General features: G+C 36.5%; 1 protein-coding gene across 5 annotated transcripts in view; it reads right to left on the bottom strand.

Annotated features, from left to right (window-relative positions):
* Positions 1-22,361, bottom strand: part of LOC117415491 (glucoside xylosyltransferase 1-like) — a 231,337-nt gene that overhangs the window by 186,254 nt on the left and 22,722 nt on the right. For 2 of the 5 annotated variants that reach the window (XM_059027495.1, XM_059027494.1), the window contains exon 9: positions 13,394-13,536. In XM_059027495.1, coding sequence (XP_058883478.1) covers positions 13,464-13,536 — 73 coding nt within the window. In that variant the 3' untranslated portion in view covers positions 13,394-13,463. Of the gene's footprint in view, positions 1-7,201; positions 7,885-13,393; positions 13,537-22,361 lie in introns of those variants that run through there. The other 3 variants (XM_034025938.3, XM_034025939.3, XM_059027496.1) reach the window with 3 other exon arrangements.

The raw sequence follows: 22,361 nt of genomic DNA on the forward strand, positions 1-22,361 counted from the left end.
GTTCTATTGCTGCACAAGCACTCCGACGATAGACTCTCGCTTATTATTTTCTTTTAAAAAACAAATGACTGACTGAAATTGAATCTCTAAAACTTAAACTATGGATACTAAATAAGGCAATGAGCCTTCATAGAGGGATGTACAGTAAAACATTGGAATTTAAAATTCAAAAAAAGATACAGTATTTTATTGACACCTGTAAATAACATTGCATTTATGAAATACTACATTTAGCACATTACTGTCATATTATACTGAGCAAACTGTACAGTAATGGAAATAGAGTAGATGACTGGAAATGTGACAGACAAATGACTTTCTCCAAAAATAAGCAAGAAAAAAAGTACCATGGCAGGTTATGTGTGTTTTAATGCACAGAATGTAGAAGCCAACTTCCATGTGTGTTGAATTGGGGGTGTAAGCTAAGTACAGCTAATATATTGACTCCACTTATATTGTTACAGTGGCTAGATTATATCAAATTAAATGAATAGTCACATTTAAACTAAGATATGATTTACTTCATGACTTTCATAATATATCTTCCAACCCAACCCCAGCTCAAACAGTGTATTCAATTTAGCAACTTCAAATATAGACCTCTGTGGACAGATAGTAACTAGTGCCAAAATACAGAAACACAATTAAAAATATTGATCCACAATTAAAGGGGGGGGGGGGGGGGGGGGGAAACCAGCTTAAGGATATAGCTGAAAAAATAATTCACTACAGGCTCCAGGGGTAAAACAATCTTGCGTTATTAGCAGGATGGTTTTCATTGTCAGAGAAGAAAATGCTATTCAACATGTTATTCTATGGTTTTAAAGGACAACCATGTTTTTTTTTTAAATAAATTTGGAATCACCAATTGTATTTTACCCCATTTTCTCCCCAATTTGAAGTGCCCAATTCGTAAGCCTGGCTCACCACTGCAACCATCGCGCTGACTCAGGAGAGATGAAGACAAACACACATGTCGTGTGCCGTCAACAGTCAAAATTGTATTATTACTTGTACTGTAATACTTCAAATGTATTTGCTTACGATTGTAAGTCGCCCTGGATAAGGCCGTCTGCTATGAAATAAATAATAATAAATAACAGTCCACTTCTTTTCACTTTGCAGCCCCGCCATGCAGCTACCTCAGAGCGACGCAGCCTTGGGCCGCTTGCGTCCACGGCCGGCAGTGGAATAGACCTCCAGGCTTTAGGGCGCATCCTGCACTCCACGCGGAGTGCCTTTACCGGATGCACCACTCGGGAGCCCTACAACCATGTTTTAAAATCTATTGCATTGCCTCACTTTTAAACCCTGTATCACACTTTCAAGTTGTCTGCTCATTAAATCATGCAGTAGTATTGGTAAATAGACATTTAGGAAATTAATGATCTGCACAACAAGGAATGTCACAGTGTAGGAGGAATTATATTGTCTGTGAGAATACATACGATAGGCAGTAGCCCATACAGTAAATAGCTTTTTTGTCTGCCTAACAAACAATCTCACTGTGCAAGATAGAGATTGTACTAAGTTCAAATATAAGACATAAGGGAAATTGGGATTGAATTAGTTAGGAGTGCCTTCAGATAACTTTATGTTTCTTACTATGACCTGTGATAAAACAGCTGTTTTGACATCCAATTGTTTTTTTGTAAAACTGAAACGAAAGTTTAAAACCGAAAAACCGGACTGAATTTGGGCAGCCAAGGGAATGGAACATACCATTATTTCACACGTCATTTTTTTTAACTGTAACAAGGAATTATATATATATATATTCAAAATAAAAACAGATGGTAAAAGTTTTGTGAATTAGTTTAATCTCAATTAAAAAGTATGTTAAATGTTCTCATCAAAGAACAAAGATTAAAAGAAGGTGGCTTTATAAATTATTCTTACTTTTTTCACTTTGAGGCAAAAAAATGATCAACTCTTTGTGGTAGAAACCTTGAGGGCTAATTATCAGTGATCCTAATTAATCCAAAGCAGATGCATTAATTAATTCAGCTTCTAGTGAGACACAGGCATCAAAATACTTGGTCAGCATGACCCAAATTACTTTACAGAAATACAAAGCTTGATGTATGATTGCGCCAGACTTCTGAAATTACACAGCACCAGTATGAAACCTTAAATTCCTATTGCACCACAAGAGCCAGACTACAACATCTCCAAGTGTGGAGTGAGTCAGGTGATCACATATGGGGATGGTAGAAATATCAAAGAAAGCCTTACTTCAGCCAGGCAACACGAGACACCATATACTTAAATGCTGCTTTCATTTTTGCAAATAACAAACAAAGTCATGATTTATTGGGTCCTTTCTCAAAGTAGGAGTAGAACCGATGCCTCTATAGGTTCCTATTAAATTTTCCAAGCAATGCATTTTTCGGAAGCCACAGTGCAGATGCTATGATGACACTGTCTGTGTATGGTCATGGCTGCAGATACTGGAATACATGATGCAGTCTGAGGTTGGAAACACCTTTGCCCTAAAAACACTGCAAGCTGAAGGGAATATATCTATTACACATGGTGGGGCTCAGAATCTCAGACCAGCTGAATAAAAGACGCATGGTTGAAATGTTTCTAAAACAGAAATCCTGTGTGTCACGCTATTTATTATTATGGTTTATAAGTTGCAGCATTCTGTATAAGAAAATAAAGAGTTTGTTATTTGACAGATCTATTTGCTTTAGATGCACAGGTTTTCATAAATGATTTATAAAATCAGGCCCTTCTTTTTAATTGTATAGATGCTCACGGCAGTGATTTGACTTTGTGATATTAACTTTATCAGCAGAGAAAGACACACTTTATCAACTTTTTCAACAGAAATCCATGAATCACTTTTTTTTTTTATATCATACCAGCATTCTCCACATGACATTCGCAGTGAGCGGAGACAGCTTTCAAATGCAACAAGCTTCTAAAGATCTTACATAGCTTTGTAAGACAACCAAACTGAGCTGCTGTTCACTAATATACATATGTGGACAAGACAAATATTTTTTTCCCAGCCTCCTTATCATGGTCTAAAACCTTATGAGCCATTTATAAAGTGGACAGGCCTCAGTTATGCTCCCCACAGGAAATGCACAGTCTAGCTGAGAACATTAAAAATGTAACTGTGTCCCTTGGTCTTTTCCAACCTTTTAAGTTTGTTTTGCTACTGAACATCTACAGTGCATTTCATTTCACAGTATAACTCAAAATCCCAAAGGATTTAGAACTGCGCAACACAACCATGGAAGATTTTATACTGGAGTCTTATTCATCTTGTGCATTTTATATATTTTTTTTCAGTCTGATTTTGTTATCACTCTATCAGCATTCCACTCAAAAACTACAAATATAATCATTTGAGCAAATGTCCAGAGTATAAGAGTTTCTTGGCTCCAAAGGTTTAATGCAAATAAGATTCAACTGGTAAGTGGCGACTGTGTAAAGTAAATGGATGCTCAAAAACTGACTTACTGTCTGACCACGGACAATATGGTATATTCCTGTAGCCTCGGTGCCACACAGCTTAAACATTAGACGTTTATGCACACTGGGAAAAAAATTCCATAATTTTTTTTTTTTTTTTTTTAAATCAATGCTTATATTATATAGCTGTTCAATGTGGTATACTATATATTGTCTTGAATTAAGGTTAATGTGGTTTAGGGAGTGTCCTAACAGACAACAGCCCAGACAACAGCACCTAATGCACAGAGATGGAAGTGAAAATGCAGGCAGGGACTCAGCAGTGAAGCTCATAAAGGAGATGGTTATTTTTTTCCTGCACTAGGAAGAGCATCACATGGCAGCGTACAGCAATCAACAGGGGAATATTGCTTCTGTGCCAAACAAATGGTGCTCCTCCATGGACCTCCCCCAATCTCAGTGAAATCTTTAGCCCTTAGCCCAGTTACAGAAACAAGGCAAAGCTAAGAACTATCCTCTCGACAAGAGGCACCCACTATGAACCATGTCTCATTTGCATGTATAACTAATGAGCTGTTACTGAGCTTTAACCTGTTCACCTGCAGATTTTCTGTTATCAAGCAATGGAAGCGTGATAACCACCAATGACTTCAATGGGCAATTCATATACAGCCATGTCTTAAGGGGCTTGTCCTTACAGCTGTGGCCCCACTTTCCTGCTTACCTAACAGCTCTCAGCTCCCCAGGGAAGTCATTTCCCTTGATTTCTGGGTACCACTACATCTGGAACTGCTGGCATTATTACAATGTATTCCCTGCCAGTGTTAATGGTAATGTCACTTTGAAACGAGACACAGAGAGACTACCGGTATTTGAAAACAGGTTAAATAACAGTATTGCAATAACAGAAATATAAGATAGACAGAAAGTGAGGTAGGGAGTTTTTCTAACTCTAGTTTATGCTTAGTCTTTAAAATGTTCATTTTAAGCTTGTGGATTGCCTTAAGATATATCTAGGCACCATGGCATGGGTCTGGCAAAGAAAAGCCTGCATAAATATATATTTTTTAAATCCTTCCTATTTTTCAGTGAGAATGTCTAGTAACACATAATAATTCCCCCATGGATTGAACTGTTAAGCAAAACATCATGATACATTTGGTGATTTAAAAACCTACCATGCTTGGGTAAGTTCAATTCTATTTTTTCTTCTTTTAATTGAACAGTTCAGTCAAGTATAGGTAATATGAACCCTCATAGAAATATGAAATACAAATTCAATCTTTTGCTCGAACCACACATATAATAGTTCCATAAAAGAACAGTCGCATAGAAGACCAATTCATCTACATATGTCAAAAGCAATCTATGGGCATTGATTACAACTGCTTTAGCACTGCAGTCTGCAATCTGTAGAGTCAAATAATTCCTTGAAGCACTTTGGCAAAATCATAAATTGTAACAGTGGAGCAGAAGTTCTGTTGAATCAAAGTTAAACCGACTCAGCTTAAGGGTTTGGAACATTATTGAAACCAGAAGCTTGAACATTGGCCAGTGAAGTGGCACCACAGACAGTATACAACTCATCTCCAGACAAAACTGAGATCCTGGCTAGATTTGTCCATGATATCTGGGAAAGGAAAATGTAGTGTAGCTAAAAATAAAGACTTGTGAAACAGATCTAAGGAAAAAAAAGAGAGGGGTTGATGTTAAAGGATGTGAAAAAATGCACAAAAGCCTTAGGTGTTTGAAAGGAAAGCATTATGCCAGTCTAAAGACTCAAGGACAAATGAATTGACTAGAGGCAGCTGGTTTTGAAGGACAGCCTTTACTGTCTCGAATGAGCAGTAAGGGGCTACATATTGGGCAAAAAACAAAACAAAAAAAAAACACATTTGGTCATTTCAGAGTGGAGCACACCATATTTGAAGAAATCTGCTGTAGCTACCAGTGAAAAATATTCATATTATTTATGTTGAACATTATAATGACATACATTTGTTTTCCTATTACTGTATCACAGTTATACATAGCTATAAAAATGTTCATTTTGATAGCTTAAAACTGTTGTGCAATTAATCATGGCATCAACTAATTAGTCAATTAGACAATCCTACAGAGCTTGATTAGGTAATGAAACAGACTACTAAATAGATGCAATCACTTCCTTACTAAATACCAATCAATTCATGGTAACACATATTTCCACCATTAAGTGTCACAAAAACACGACTGGATAACAATACAATGTCTTGACTGTTAAATAAATGAAAAATACAACTATTAAAATATTGACTTAATTTTGTGGTCTACCAACCAAGAGCCATGTATTGTAACATTTGTGACCCCAAAATGTATCGTCCTCAGATTTTTTTTTTTTTAGTTTGCCACCAGCAGGCTTTAGACTGAAGAACTGGAATTCTATTTGCTTTTTCCCCAGATGCAATAATTTCTGGCTATGTTACAAATGATGCCATCTCCTAAAATATTGGCCTCCTGTGAGGACAGCCATCTCATTATTGAAGAAAAGCTTGACACACCAATGTTTTCCAAGAAGATGCCTATAGTCCAAACAGGAATCCAATAGAAAATGCCTGGTAGCAGCTTAATTGTTGTTTAGGAATGAAAAGAGAAATAATATCAATTGAGGTAGAGAAACAATATTGAAAACAGCATTTGGCTCCCATCCTTTTCTTGCATTTATAGATTTAACAATTGACCTCTACCAGCGTGACCCCAAAAATAATTGCATTTGTACTGCACACGACAGAAGAAGCAGTACTTTAAATAGGGTTATTCAGACTTCAATGCCCCTACAAAATGTAAAACTGCAACTAGCTTTTCTCTTAGGCAAAATATCTATATATTGTAATTGCAACAAAAGACGACCATGTCTTTTACCAGCTGAGCGACCCAGGGTCCTTCATGGCCCTTTAAAACCAGTAGTCAAAAGCAGTTTGGTTAAGAATCAGGCAATTTTAAATGATGTGAAGAAAGGCACTACAGGCACTTTAGCTGTTCTACCCAGCTTTCAATGATTTGCCACCATCTTAGACATTTTCCAAAAATGCCATACATACCACCGAAAATGTCAGAGGTATCAATGAGTAAAAAAAAAAAAAATCTCCCTTTCATAATACAAAGGAAGAAAATGATTTGTAATATAATTCAATAGCTTTTGACCTTGTAGCTTAGACAGATAGGCCTTTTCATGCTGCGGTGCCTTTTTGTATAAATAAAAGTGTTAATATGGATGTTTAAGGTATTGGCAGGCGTTCTTTGAAGCCTATGTATTAGGTTTCAAATGTGATACATGCTGGTACTAAATTGAATACCATTTCTTTTCAATATGTGAATGTTATTAAAATAACTCTGAATATGAATGATGTGCGCTTACAATTTTAATTCTTCAAAAGCAGTTTTGCCCATCTGAAACCATTTATTACAGAATTTTACCACCCCAATAAAAACAGTCTTTGTGTTGTAATAGCTGACTAAATGACAATGGGCCACTCGTGCCCTTATCAAATGTATCTTCTTTTTTTTTCAGTGGCAATTACAAATTATCATAACAGTCTCCACCTCTTCTTAAAAGGATAATAAATCAAAGTCACTCATTTGGGGATTCACTGTTATTTTACTGATTTGATAACAACATTAATAGAATTAGCTGCTTATCTTTCTCACCAGGAGAATCTTGTAAACAAAAAAGGCAAAAAAAAAATAAAGCTGTGTTGTGCAGCCAATAACAGCTGGATTGTTATATGTGCCTGTATATCAGTTATTGTAATTTCTGTTGGATTACTGAGAGGCTAATAAAAGCAGCATCTGAAAACAATTACTATTATTATTATTATTTATTTCTTAGCAGACGCCCTTATCCAGGGCGACTTACAATCGTAAGCAAATACATTTCAAGTGTTACAATACAAGTAATACAATAAGAGCAAGAAATACATTGACTTTTGTTCAAGCAAAGTACAAGTGTGACAAACCACAATTCAATAATACAGCAGATAATAGCGATAGTTACATCAGGATATGATTAAATAGTGGTAGTTACATCAGGATATGATTAAATACAAAATACTACAGGTTAAACACTTGGCAGATTACAATATTCTGAAGTACAGGATTAAATGCAGTAAAATAGGGGGCAGATAAGAGCAAAATAAAGCACATTTAAATGAAGGGTGATAGTGTCCCAGGATACAAACAGAGGAGTTCAACAGGTGCTCTTTGAAGAGGTGAGTCTTAAGGAGGCGTCGGAATGTGGTCAGGGACTGGGCGGTCCTGACATCTGTAGGAAGGTCATTCCACCACTGCGGAGCAAGGGTGGAGAAGGAGCGGGCTCTGGAGGCAGGGGAGCGTAGCGGAGGTAGAGCCAGTCTTCTAGTGCAGGCGGAGCGGAGAGGTCGAGTGGGGGTGTAGGGAGAGATAAGGGTCTGGAGGTAGCTGGGTGCAATGCAAAGAACCGCTATCAATTATAGTCTCATTGTTTCAGTTTCATGCATAATTAAAGCTGGATAAAGAAGACAGCTTTCACTAACACGGAGGAGCACAAAGGATCTAGCAGTCAGACTCGCTAAACAGAAATATTAAATAATCACAAGTAAAACCCTTGTCAGCACTATAGCCTGTCCTTTCATTGCTCACCGAACAATAATCATTAATGGTGGAGAAAGGGCATTGACAGAAAATGCGATACACAGTTTACCTTACTGTTTACCTTGATACCTTAAATATTCAATCTTTTTAAAGGTAGCTTTATCAAAGAAACGGGGTGCCAGTTACATTAAAGAAACATTTTTGGAGGTTCATACCTACAGGGTCCTTCGAGAGTATGAGTTAACAGTATTTAAAGTGGATGAAAATGGCAAAGTTGAAACTACTATACGACTACACTGCATGTGGGTAGCTATTATATGACAAGGGTTTTGGTAGTTTCTTGTTTTAGAGTATTGGATTTTATTTTTAAAAAGTAAGCAAAGTGCCTCTTCTGCCCCAAATCTGACATCAAACAAAGCATGCACTTATGGGACGGACATCTAAAAAACAGCTACAATAGAAACTTTCTCAACAGGAACTTCAACAACAAGTACTGGTGGTCTTGTTTATCCATTCAAATATCACCAGTGTTCTGGACTCTGAATAAAGAGAATCAGCAGGCTATATAAGCAGAAGGTATATGAATAGCAGCCTTCACTCCTGCACACTCTTGCAAAGAAATAATATTAAATATGAATATTTTTCTAATTAATTTTTTTTATCTCATTCTAATGTCTGCATCTACTTACTCATCCCCTATTTATATATATATATATATATATATATATATATATATATATATATATATATATATATATATATACAGTACTGTGCAAAAGTTTTAGGCAGGTGTGAAAAAATGCTGTAAGGTAAGAATGCTTTCAAAAATAGACATGTTAATAGATTATATTTATCAATTAACTAAATGCAAAGTGAGTGAACAGAAGAAAAATCTAAATCAAATCCATATTTGGTGTGACCACCCTTTGCCTTCAAAACAGCATCAATTCTTCTAGGTACACTTGCACAAAGTCAGGGATTTTGTAGGCATATAGTCAGGTGTATGATTAAACAATTATACCAAACAGGTGCTAATGATCATCAATTCAATATGTAGGTTGAAACATAATCATTAACTGAAACAGAAACATCTGTGTAGGAGGAATAAAACTGGGTGAGGAACAGCCAAACTCAGCTAACAAGGTGAGGTTGCTGAAGACAGTTTACTGTCAAAAGTCATACACCATGGCAAGACTGAGCACAGCAACAAGACACAAGGTAGTTGTACCGCATCAGCAAGGTCTCTCCCAGGCAGAAATTTCAAGGCAGACAGGGGTTTCTAGATGTGCTGTCCAAGCTCTTTTGAAGAAGCACAAAGAAACGGGCAACATTGAGGACCGTAGACGCAGTGGTCGGCCAAGGAAACTTACTGCAGCAGATGAAAGACACATCATGCTTACTTCCCTTCGCAATCGGAAGATGTCCAGCAGTGCCATCAGCTCAGAATTGGCAGAAAACAGTGGGACCCTGGTACACCCATCTATTTTCCGGAGAAGTCTGGTCAGAAGTGGCCTTCATGGAAGACTTGCAGCCAAAAAGCCATACCTCCGACGTGGAAACAAGGCCAAGCGACTCAACTATGCACGAAAACACAGGAACTGGGGTGCAGAAAAATGGCAGCAGGTGCTCTGGACTGATGAGTCAAAATTTGAAATATTTGGCTGTAGCAGAAGGCAGTTTGTTCGCCGAAGGGCTGGAGAGCGGTACACGAATGAGTGTCTGCAGGCAACAGTGAAGCATGGTGGAGGTTCCTTGCAAGTTTGGGGCTGCATTTCTGCAAATGGAGTTGGGGATTTGGTCAGAATTAATGGTCTCCTCAATGCTGAGAAGTACAGGCAGATACTTATCCATCATGCAATACCATCAGGGAGGCATCTGATTGGCCCCAAATTTATTCTGCAGCATGACAATGACACCAAACATACAGCGAAAGTCATTAAGAACTATCTTCAGCGTAAAGAAGAACAAGGAGTCCTGGAAGTGATGGTATGGCCCCTGATCTCAACATCATTGAGTCTGTCTGGGATTACATGAAGAGAGAGAAGCAGAGAGAGAAGCAACTGAGGCTGCCTAAATCCACAGAAGAACTGTGGTTAGTTCTCCAAGATGTTTGGGCCAACCTACCTGCCGAGTTCCTTCAAAAACTGTGTGCAAGTGTACCTAGAAGAATTGATGCTGTTTTGAAGGCAAAGGGTGGTCACACCAAATATTGATTTGATGTAGATTTTTCTTCTGTTCACTCACTTTGCATTTTGTTAATTGATAAATATAAACTATTAACATGTCTATTTTTGAAAGCATTATTACTTTACAGCATTTTTTCACACCTGCCTAAAACTTTTGCACAGTACTGTATATATATATATATATATCAATGGTACTAGTCTCATGATGCTAAAAATGCGTTTTCACTCAAATGGTAATTAAATTACAGATTAAATTGATGAAAACCTTAAAAATCAGTGGTAAATTATTGCATACTGTAGCTTCACTAAAATGTATTGATATCACTAGGAGAATTTAATTAAACCTAATTTTCAAAAGGAATTATGTAAATAACTTCACTGTAATACTGTATTCCTCTACCCATTTTTCACAGTATCCCTACAGTTCCAACTATAAAATTAACTAAATGAGCTATTTATATCACATTTTCAGTGAGTCTCACCATAAAGCCCTAAATGGTCTCTCCTTTTTTATTACCATTCTTTATTTTGCTGCTGGAAATCTCTTAAATACTTTCTCACAGATACAGCACATGAGGTTAGTAGTCCATTGGGGGAAAAGGGTAGATATATCTAAATAAACACAAGTATGCTTAAGCCATTCTGACCTTCATTACAACCTTTTGAGTAAGTCACTTCAAAGTACATATTCTTATATATTTATTTACAGTCCCCATACATTTTTATGATATTTACAATAATTCTGAGGGGGGTTTTATTGCAAATACTCAGATTTACAATGTAAAAAAAGATGTACCAACTCTTTAAGCTAACGGTATATCCTGAGATTACTTTATTTAATTACGTTTTTTTCATTATCTACTTGTTTTGCACTTTTTCAACTCCATTTACTCTGTTTAGTAATTAAAAAAATATTCAATTGAATTACAGCATTCAATGATTGGCTGATAATCACTTTATTAGCTAATGGGGTGGGAGGATAAACTTAGTGGCAGTTACTGGATAAAGACCTGGCAGCATTTAAAACTGCCAACTACACGACAGGATTCAAAAGTCACAGCTGTTTTTTCAAAATGAACAGTCACCTGAAGGATAACATGGAACAGCTGAAGGACAACATGGCATTAAATAATACAACACAATAAATCAATACGATACAAATAATTCTTTGTTTGGGTCAATGTAAATGGTGTTATTGCAGGATGCCAGAAATGACTTCTCAATACTGAAGTGCCCAATGAATGAAATGTAAAATGTGCTCCACGCAGACTACTTCCAAAGTGCTTAAACGTGCACTGTATTCACGCCTGCGTCATTACGGTAACACAAAGCGTGATTTTCTTTGATGTTTTCAGTAAACTTTCACATCTAGAACAGTATCTACTTGTGTTCTGCAGTAAGGAAGCAAACACTGCTATTTCATGGCTCGGCACAAATTACATTTTCAATTTCTTCAACACCTTTGAACATGTAATGAAACATCAGGATCCTATCTTCACACAGTAAAGGCAGTCTTTTAAATAATACATTTCATTATGACACCTGCCATGAAAACATTCCCCACAGAGAAGTTTCAAGAAACAACACAAGATAGGAGGGCATGTATTTGATTTTGAGTTTGATTTAAGTCTTTAAATTAGTGAGAAAAAATGTCTGAAACATTAGGTTAGCTCAGGCATTTTTGACAACATTTTATTATTACTATTTTTTTTTATAAATATGTTATGGTGGGTAGATATGTGGCTTTTATTATTTTGTTATTGGGTTTGAATTCAGTTAGTGAAATTAGTTAATGGTGTCACATCATAAACCATGACACAGTTTGGGTGTGGGTCTTGGTTTTTGTGATGGCCCTCTTTAAAGGGTAGGCCAGGGTTCCCGAGTGGCGCATCCAGTAAAGGCGCTCCGTGCGGAGTGCAGGATGTGCCCTATAGCCTGGAGGTCTCAGGTTCGAATCCAGGCTATGTCACAGCCGACCGTGACCGGGAGTTCCTGGGGGGCGGCGCAGAATTGGCTGAGCGCTGCCCGGGTAGGGAGGGCTTAGGTCGGCAGGGGAATCCACGGCTCACCGCGCATCAGCGACCCCTGCGCCCGATAGGGCGCCTGTGGTTCTGCAGTGGAGCCGCCAGATCTGTGTTGTCCTCTGGCACTATAGGTCTGGTGGCATTGCTGTGGATCTGCAGTGCGAAAAATGATGGCTTGGCAGGAGCACGTTTCGGAGGACGCGTGTTCCAGCCTCCGTTTCCCGAGTTGGCGGGGGGGTTGCGAGCGGTGAGCCAAGGATACAGATAATAATTGGGCATGCTAAACTGGGGTGAAAACCGGGGTAAAATAATTGGCGACGACTAAATTTAAAGAGTAGGCCAAGGATTGGACGACTGCCACTACTGAGTGGATGGTCCTACCATGGAAGGCTTGTGCATTGTGGGGCTAAGCGAGTATGTTGGGAGGCTTGCATTTCCACTACTTGTACTATCCCACTCTGTGGATACATTAGGATGACTTCATTCTCATTGTCTATCTAACTATTTTAATGAGCTCCAAAAACCATCCCAATTAAAATAAAGTTCAGAGCTTATGTACACTAGGCTTCATACAATTCAATATAAAGATCACAAGCAGAGTACAATGAACCTTGTCTCTTTCTTCACTCTGTATGAAAAAGTAGATTTTTTTTTATATCTACGCTCCATGTAACAAATCTACAGAAAATCTGAATATTGCAAATATTATCACAATTTAAAAATGCTAATAAAAGAGCAATAGCCAGGTGTACTGTCAGCAACAACAAGTGTACAATATTATAATTCACTTTTGTTACCCCTTGGGGACAAAACCCTAACTGAGATACCAAGAGAAATGTTTGATGTATTAGTTCACAAACTGGAAACAAGTAAACAGACATGGCCAACATTCAATTCAGTGACATTTTGATACAACGAGACAACATATTGATCGATACTGAAAGAGAAGACTGTAAGAACACCTACTGTCCTGCTCTTATGGGATTTTTTGTATTCATAGCCATATTCTTTTTTCAGGTATGTTTATTACATGACTGGATAAAACGTGTATTCACAGACACTGCATTCATTTTGAAAGACACATCAAAAGCCAGACTTATTTTTTTCTTTTCAAAGGTGTGCATTAAAGAGCAAAGTATATCCTACCTACAAAGCCTGCCAAGAGTGGGGATCCAGTGTCATCAAAGATCAAAGTTCAGTGTGTCTGAAGACAGCTTCAGAAGAGCAGAGGTGTCCTTAATCTCCTCACCCAGCTGTCAGCCCATCCACATGCAGAGTTTTTATTATCACTGTGAATGACAAAAACAAGGAGAGATTTATACATTCTGTCCCCCTACTTTGCATCCATTATTATTTAGAAATAGTAAAAGAAATTAATGACAAACATTTTGAAACATTGAAAAAGACTTCTAATGGAAACATGTGTCAATGAATTAAAGTTTCTTTTAGTATTTCTAAATTGAACAGCATCTTTAAACTTCAGTCCGCAGAATGTTGTTCAGCAGTATGTGGTATGATAGACATGAAATGTGGCAGTAGACAGGTTAATTTCTGCAAAGCATATGGAAGTTTCAATAAAGGTGAAAAAACATTATTTTGTCCGTACCAGTAGACAAAACTCCACTGAGTTGAAGGTGAAATAGTGAACAATTTGAGTGTCTACAAACGTTATTTTATTTATTTATTTAGTTTTTTTGGGTTGACAGAGGTTCTGAACCCTCAACTCCTGAGTACCCTAGATAAAACAATTTGAACTTGTTTTTCAACACACCCAGCTTTTTCTATGCATGGACAGTGCTTTACTACTTTATTCTCTGCTTCAGATAGAAGCCTCAACACAATATTGTGCAATGCTTTATGCAAGCCAAATTATCATTTATAGATATCTCAAACTCATTTCGAGATATCTCAAATTGAATTTGAGATATCTCAAACTGACTTCCTGTGAAAATGCTCTATGTTTTGAATGGACTTATGGCCCATTTCAAGATATCTCAAACTAGACAGGAAGTCAATTCGCGATATCTCAAATTCAGTTTGAGATATCTCAAACTGGACAGGAAGTCAACTTGAGATATCTCAAATTCAATTTCAGATATCTCAAAATTAATTTGAGATATTTCATTTAAAGCTCCTGTAATTGGAGCTTTAAATGAGATATCTCAAATTGAATTTGAGATGTCTCAAATTAACCCTGTTTTCAAGATATCTCAAATTGAATTTGAGATATCTCAAATTGAATTTCAAAATGACTTCCTGTCTAGTTTGAGATATCTTGAAATGGGCCGAAAGTCCATTCACAACATTTTCACAGGAAGTCAATTTGAGGTATCTCAAACTAGACAGAAATTCAATTTGAGATATCTCGAAATGAGTTTGAGATATTTTGAAGTCGAGTTAGTTTGAGATATCTGCAGTTCAATTTAAGATATCTTGAAATGCATTTTGAGATATCTCTAAATGATAATTTGGCTTGCCATAGTGCTTCCTGAGTTTTCTCTCAACATGAGGGAAAAACACCTACAGGATTAATATAGAGTTTAAGCATGGTGGTCTTTATTATTATTTATTTCTTAGCAGACACCCTTACAAAGGGCGACTTACAGTTGTATACAAACAATACATATCAAGAATTACAGTACAATTAAAAGCAAGATACAAAATACAATGACTTCAGTCCTAATATGAGCAAATACAAAACACAGTACGATTTGACATCGGTGCACTTTAGATCCGGTGCTGTTTAGATCATAACATTAGTCCCCAGTTTCTTATGGATTTTAAGTACATCACTAGAACATTAAACACAGTTTTCCTTTGAAGGGTAAGTTAGCGGCACATGTAATTTTATTTTTATTGGTTCACCTTTTCCTTACCTTTTTATGCTATTTACACAGATATGAGTGGTTCTCCTGCTACAGTAGTTTCCATTTTCAAGAAAATTGTGCGACAGACGGAAGTATCTACTCTGCTTACACCAAAATAACTAGCAAAATAGTGGGCCCAGGATACCTGAAAGGTCACTCCATCATACAGAATCAGGAATTACTCAAAAAGAGTTGCCAACTATGATTCTACTGGCTCAGAGAATACCAGGTGGATTCTGATACAGAGAAAAATGCTTAGCGACAAAGCTTTGAATGTAACACAAATAAAACAAACATATATATATATATATATATATATATATATATATATATATATATATATATATTGAAGCTACAGGCATTTATTCTTTTGATAAGGCATTTGAATTGGATGCACAAATTATTAATCTACTGAAAGATTATCCCTGTCCACACCTCACAGCCAGATAACATGCAAATAAGGGACGCCATGCTTTGAAATTAAATCCATTGACCAACATGAGTGACAGAACATAACTAATTGAAAAGGAAATTAAGAAGCATAGTGGAAATCCTCCTTTTCACATTAAAAAAATGATTTTTTCATTCTGTCCCTTCTGGTATTCACAAATTACCATCATACTAAGGAGATAAATAGGAGGTCTGCGAAAGCCTCAAGTTAATGTTCAGTTAAAATGAGGTTTGCTCCAGAGAGAAGGGTCATTTGAGATATATGGCTCTGGCAATATCATTTCCATAAAGGATAAAGCTTGGATAAAGGATCTCAGCAAGGATAAGAGTTCATAAATATGACTTTTTTTCTGCAAGACCAAATAATTAAATTTCAACTTCAAGTGTGATGCTAAATTATCAAGTGCTCTCACAGATGCTGTAGCAGGGGGTTTCAGATAGCTGGTTTGGGCTATTTGAAATGAAATGCCTCACTCCTTTAAAAATTGACAAGGATTTTTGCTTAATTTCATAATTATAGCAATTAGTGCACTTTCCCTCTTTAATTAACCATTTAGTTATACAGTATGTTTGACACATTTCCTGCGAACAACCTGAATCTGAAAGAACATTTTTACATTTAAAAATAAGAGCAATATGTTCAACTCTCGCATGTCTAACATTATAGAAGATATTGCTGTAAACGTCAGGTTTCTTTGTGGCTTCCCACATTCTTGGAGCAAATGTACTAAACCAACAGCAGGCAAAAATGAATCCTATGTACCTAAATGCATTAGTTACTAATTAGTTAGTTTACTGGAACACTGCTCGTTTGTGATTTGCCAACCCCCTACCAAAGACATTTCATTCTGAAGCAGCAAGCATTGACAAAGCAGGCCAGAAAGGAATAGTGCTATATATGCAACAATAACTTGTTACAGACTGTACTGACAACAAAAATTCTAACTGCAACCTCGGTTTGTCAGCAGCAAGTCTAGAATTTTTATTAAAAAAAACAGCAAATTAAACAGATTGGGTCTAGTGAAGATTGTTCTTAGACTACGTGAATATTGATAGCTCTAAGTAATGCTATTATTCAGACACTTCCAATGAATTCGACTCTCTTTTTCTACACATATTATCCTAACTGGGCCCGTTATTAGCGGTACAAATCTTTGTCCATTATTAGGCTTTGCATTGACAATTCTGTACAGTCCTGTGATGTCAATACACTTGTAAATCGAATCTAAAACAATATGATTCACTTGCTTAACGCTGGTTATCTTAAATAGTAAATAGGGCTCTCTATGAGATCAATGACAAATGAAACAGATCTGCCCTCTGACCTCATGGTCACCAGTAGAAGTCAAAAGTAGAAGGAACTATCATACCTCAGCTTTGTCATGTATACCACATTGAGGGGAAAAAAGGATTAAAAAAAGGATTACAAAATAAACTCTATAAAAGTGATTATGGTGGAGCAGCGTATCAGTGTTGGAATTCGTATGGGCAAATAATTGATCTAAGCACAAACATAACAGGATATTAAACTGGTAAGAAATTCAATATTAGGAAAATCTAGATAAAATGTTAATTTAACGCAACTGGAAAAAAAAGTTAAATTTACTATGCAGTGCCTTCCAAACATAGCATTAAGGGTCCTTCCAATAGTTTTCCAGTAGCAATTATCATTATCAGCGGTCAATATGACAAATTTTAGCAGTCTACTGCACATATTGCAATGACTCTACAGGACAGCATACAGTGATGGCTTCTGCTATTGCCATCAAGAAATGAACAGGTTAACTTCCATACTTGTATTATCCTTTATTTTCTTGTTAGACAGTATGTCCTTAGAACTTTAAAAGCTCCTCGAAAAAAGACAAAGTGTTGATATTTTTGCCTGGAGGGTGTCAGTTGTAAAAGGATGTTTATGTGGGGGAGCCTCTTTTTACTTTAATAGTCTTAAGGGAGGAGATGTTATGCTGTAAACACATTAGATTTAGTTAGACGAACAGCGTCTGCAGTGATAATGAGAAACAAAGAACCCAAGCAGTGCATGTTCTGTTTCCATTATTCTGTAAATCAGGCAAGGAAAACTTTACATATCCTGCGGTCTTCATACTTGGGTTTGCTATTTGAAGCAAGAACTATGAAGCGTATGTAGGGTGATAGGATTTTAGCTGCAGTGCAAAAGCAAACGTTTAAGAATTAATTATAGGGTGTACCAAACACCACAAAACATGTGACCCATGGGAGTCCTTATGGAATCCCCAGTGAAGGTCTGCAACTTTGCACAGCCATGACTCGAACCTGCATACCCCTGACTGGATGACTCAACCCGTACACCACGCGAGCCACTCCTTGGAGATTTCATATGGAAAGTCCCATAGGTGATTACATCTAAGGGCATTTATTGAATTGAGTTTTGAGAGCAAGTTGGATTTATATGTAATGCTGCATATGTCTAGAAGTTCAAACATGCATGCTCAAACAGAGGTATCCAAGCCTTAAATATACTAAATTGTTCACACAGTACAATTTACTTTTGTTATCCTATATAACAAAACAAGTACCAGTAAACCTTAAGGTGACAAAGAGGACTAAAGCACCATCTAGTGACTGCATTTGACATACAAAAAACAACACTGCTTTAAAAAGTCTTTCTACACCTGCAGAGAAGACCAGTGTTTTGACAGTTTATGTTATAGCACCTCTCATCAGGTTAAGAGCGTTGATTTTTCTATTTCACCTATAATCTTGTGCAATGCACACATGATCATCTGAATGTATTTTAGATGGTGGATGTAATCCGGTTTAGTTTATTTATTTATAAAACTGAATATCTGACAAATTAACACAATTCTAGATAACATATTGTTGTTAACCAAAACGAATGTGCCTAAATTGAGACACTATATACAATATTAATCAATTTTGGTAAATTGTGAATTACAAAGAACTTTTGCGTAAATATACTGTATCACTAATTAATGTCTTATGCAGAAATAAGTTTTGTAAGCATATAAATGGACATTAGATCTGACAGGCTCTACTAGAGGGCTGGTAATCATTAATACTTTGGCTGTGTTGTAGGAGATGTTTCTAATTCTCCATCTCGTATACACTGTCAGACACACAGGTGCTACAGTATAGTGAAAGAGTAGGTAGTTTCAAATGACCACATATATTGTCACAGATACTTTCCCATTGCAAAATGTTTGTAATGATTCCGAGGGGCTCATATTCCAAGTACTCAAATATTGTGTTTTATTATCGAGACTTCTGTGTTAAAGGGCTTTGCTATCAGGTTAGGAGCTGCTGGCCAGTTCCAATTGCCTGCCATAGACATCTGTAATGTAGGCTAGACCAGCGCCACCTAGTGCCGAGCAGTGCCAGCTCAACAAAAGTCATCTCCAAGTGCGACAGAGAGCTTCAAAAAGTTAAATATTTCAAAATAAAATAAAGAGAAGCTGGCAACACAATACGTTATGTATTTGTTTATAACTTCTATACATTTGACAAGAAACATCAGGCCTTATTCAGAAACTGTTTTTTTGTAAAGATTTTAATGAGGTGGAGAGTGTTTTGAAACACCTGGATTAAGAAAATCCTTTTCGAAAGGGTTTTGTGAATACCTAACATTTATCTAATCAAAATAGACTTCAAAAAAGTAAAATCACGGCTGTTTGGAAAGCCACGTGAATCTTGCAAGCGGGGTTCGAATCCATGTTGCGCCATGCTGATGATCTGGTCTCCAGACCCACATGGAGAGCGGCATTGGCCTTTTCTCTCCCTCTGTGGTTAGTCTGTCTTATCAGACTTCAGCGGCCACTACTGGTCAGGTGGAGAAGTACACCAGCCTATGCTGCGAATAGCTTTTTAACCTGTTTCACATTCCATGGTTTAATGAATATAAGCCTTTACCACTGCCTATCATTGTAAAATGTAATTTTACTCTTTGAACATGCAATAAAAACATTGCCAACCACAGCATCAGTGCAAAGGGGTTAAGAATCTATTCACATTGTGAACACGGTTTTGTTTAATCTATTATCTTCAGCGCAGATCAAAATATCTGCTAAATTATCCCTACAGAAACAGACTTCTAAAAATTGGTTTATTTTTCAATCTATACTATTCTCTGTGACTGGTAGTTTACCAATCTTTTTATTGCCATTATCTTTATTGAAATTTGTAAGGATCAAGCTGAAAGCGAAAGATGTTACAGACTAGTTCTTGAATAAAGCTACCTGCTGAGGCCTGCAAGAAAATCATGACTGATATTTTTGTAGATAATACAGCAGTGTTTTTGTGTTCATCTGCAGTCAAATAAGTTGCATTGCACTGCATCAAGTTTTAAAGAGAGAGGGAAAGAGATTCCATCAAAAAGAGAGCATAGCTCAAGACCTGATTCCCTTCAGATCCTTGAGATGGAGAAATGCAGTTAAATACCTATTTTGTTATTATTTTATAATATATACAGCTTACAGTTTGATTCTGTGTATTTCATAAACATTGTTACGTATTAAAGAACAACCGGACTGCACTCTTACTGTTTAAATCAGCCATTCTCTTATTAATCAATAACAGAACAGCAAATCAAGCATGGCTGAGATGACACTAATTAACGGCACACTACTGCTTACTGATGAAACGATTCACAGACACTTGATTCAAATCATGTATTACCTCGTAACATGATGCAGCAATGCCATTACAGGTATCCCTTAAGTCAAGAGTGCAATAAAGGTATGTCTATATATAATACAGACACCTGATTTGTTTTGTATAACATAGTTTGGCTTGTATCAGATAGAAGTGATGTTAAGATTTACAGCGTTCAAGTATTAGAGTATAAAACAAAGCATAAAAAACAAATTAAAGAGAACAAGAAAATACAAACCTTCACAGCTGTACAATCTGTAAAAAATTTTTTTAAAAAAACTGTAAAAAAACTGTAAAAATGTCCCCAGTGGAGCTCAACCTGATACTGGCCAATTTGATATAGTGTGTCCGCAAGAAAAATTATGAGGAATAAGAGCTTCATTTCTTAAAGGTGTGGTAGGCAGTAAAGACATATACTGTACTTTGATTGTTATAACTACAAGTCTTGCATTTTCCATGGAAATGGGGCAGAATTTTTCAATACACAGGATGCACTGTTCAGTAATGAACATGTACTTGTAGCTAAACTGTTTAATTATTGTATATTGTATAGGTTGCTATAAGATACAAGCTGTTTTCCATCCAACTCAATGTCCACCAACACACACACACACACAAGCAAAATATATATCTATGTACTTTATATGGAAATTCTTAACAATCTGAAATTAAAAAGTGAAAAAAAGTATGTATAAAAATTACTTTTGTATAAATTATTTTCTTTCAATTTTTATCAGAATTTATTGTTAAGAAGTATAAAACCTGATTGTATAAAAAATATATAAAAATTGCTTTAAAAAGTCTATAGATATGCCTACAGCTAAATGTTTGTATTCTGCATAAATGTTTTAGAATTAGACATTTTACCACAAAAAAGTTGCACTATAAACCCAAATGCAATTTAATATTACATATAAAAAATATATCAATAGTGGCTTAATCTCTCATATTGATTTTCAGAGTGCAGGAAGATGAAACATCGTTTTAAACAATCCATTGATTTGGCCCAATAATCCTTAGCCCTTGGGTATTAGGATGGTACATTTTAATAAGTAAAAAGTGTCCATTTAAATGATGAATGCCATCCTCCACATGCATTAACGGACATGGCCTTACTCATATAGACTATTTGATCAGGCTACCTCCCCTAAAGAAACAGTTACGGTAAAATATAAAAATTGCATGAAAGACAGGTCTTGAGGTTCAAAAGAACTGCTTCCAGTCTCTTTCCATTTTTATGTTAAATATCCATATGTAAATGGTAGTATTATAGCAGTTAGATTTTATAGCAAGCTTTGAGAAGCACCGGAAACAAAGTGCTCAAGGTACTCCGACGTGTTGGTTCACGTTTAGTTTCACCAAGACTGACTTCAAGATAAAACTGTCAGGGGGGCCGCCTGCTTCTGTGTTGCTTCACAAATAGCGCACCAAACCATTTGCAGAACAGACAGAGTTTAAAACACTAGTGTCTTTCCTAACCTTGCATCGATGCATCTTGCTGGCAACTTCAGTTCGCAGCCAATCCACAACCACTGATGCATAAATACAGATTTACCATATTGGCAGTATCAAGCCTTCTAGTTCCCAACAATAAAAAGAAAACCTCCAGTGGTACAACTGTGGTGTATACCGTGGTAACAGCACAAAATATAGAAAATAACAATATGGGAAAGCATGTATGGCAGGTATGGTAAAATAAAGAAGCACACATGGTAAAGCAAAGTAAATCCATAGGAAAAAAATACAGTAAAAGTTGTCAGGGTTTAGTGTGCATGTTGCTTGTAGATGTAAAGGCCACTGCACTGAAAAACACAAAAAGCAACCAGTAACCCTTCTGGTTTTTAAAAATATGTTTTTTAAAAAAGAAAAGGTGTTTCCTATAAAATCAGCATTATTTTAGGGCAGGGGTCTACAACCCTGGTCCTGGAGAGCTACAGGGTCTTCTGGTTTTTGTTTCAACCAAGCTCTCAGTTACTTAACTGAACCAATTACTGGCTTAATTAGTCAAGATTAACAGGTGCTCCAGATCTTCAGCCACTGATGTAAAGACACCTAGAAAACATGCAGGATCGGGGCTCTCCAGGACCAGGGTTGGAGATCCCTGCTTTAGGGGAATGCATGGGAAATAAACATATTTGGCTGTCAACAAG

The sequence above is a fragment of the Acipenser ruthenus genome, chromosome 7 (assembly GCF_902713425.1).
Source record: "Acipenser ruthenus chromosome 7, fAciRut3.2 maternal haplotype, whole genome shotgun sequence".
Taxonomy (NCBI): domain Eukaryota; kingdom Metazoa; phylum Chordata; class Actinopteri; order Acipenseriformes; family Acipenseridae; genus Acipenser; species Acipenser ruthenus.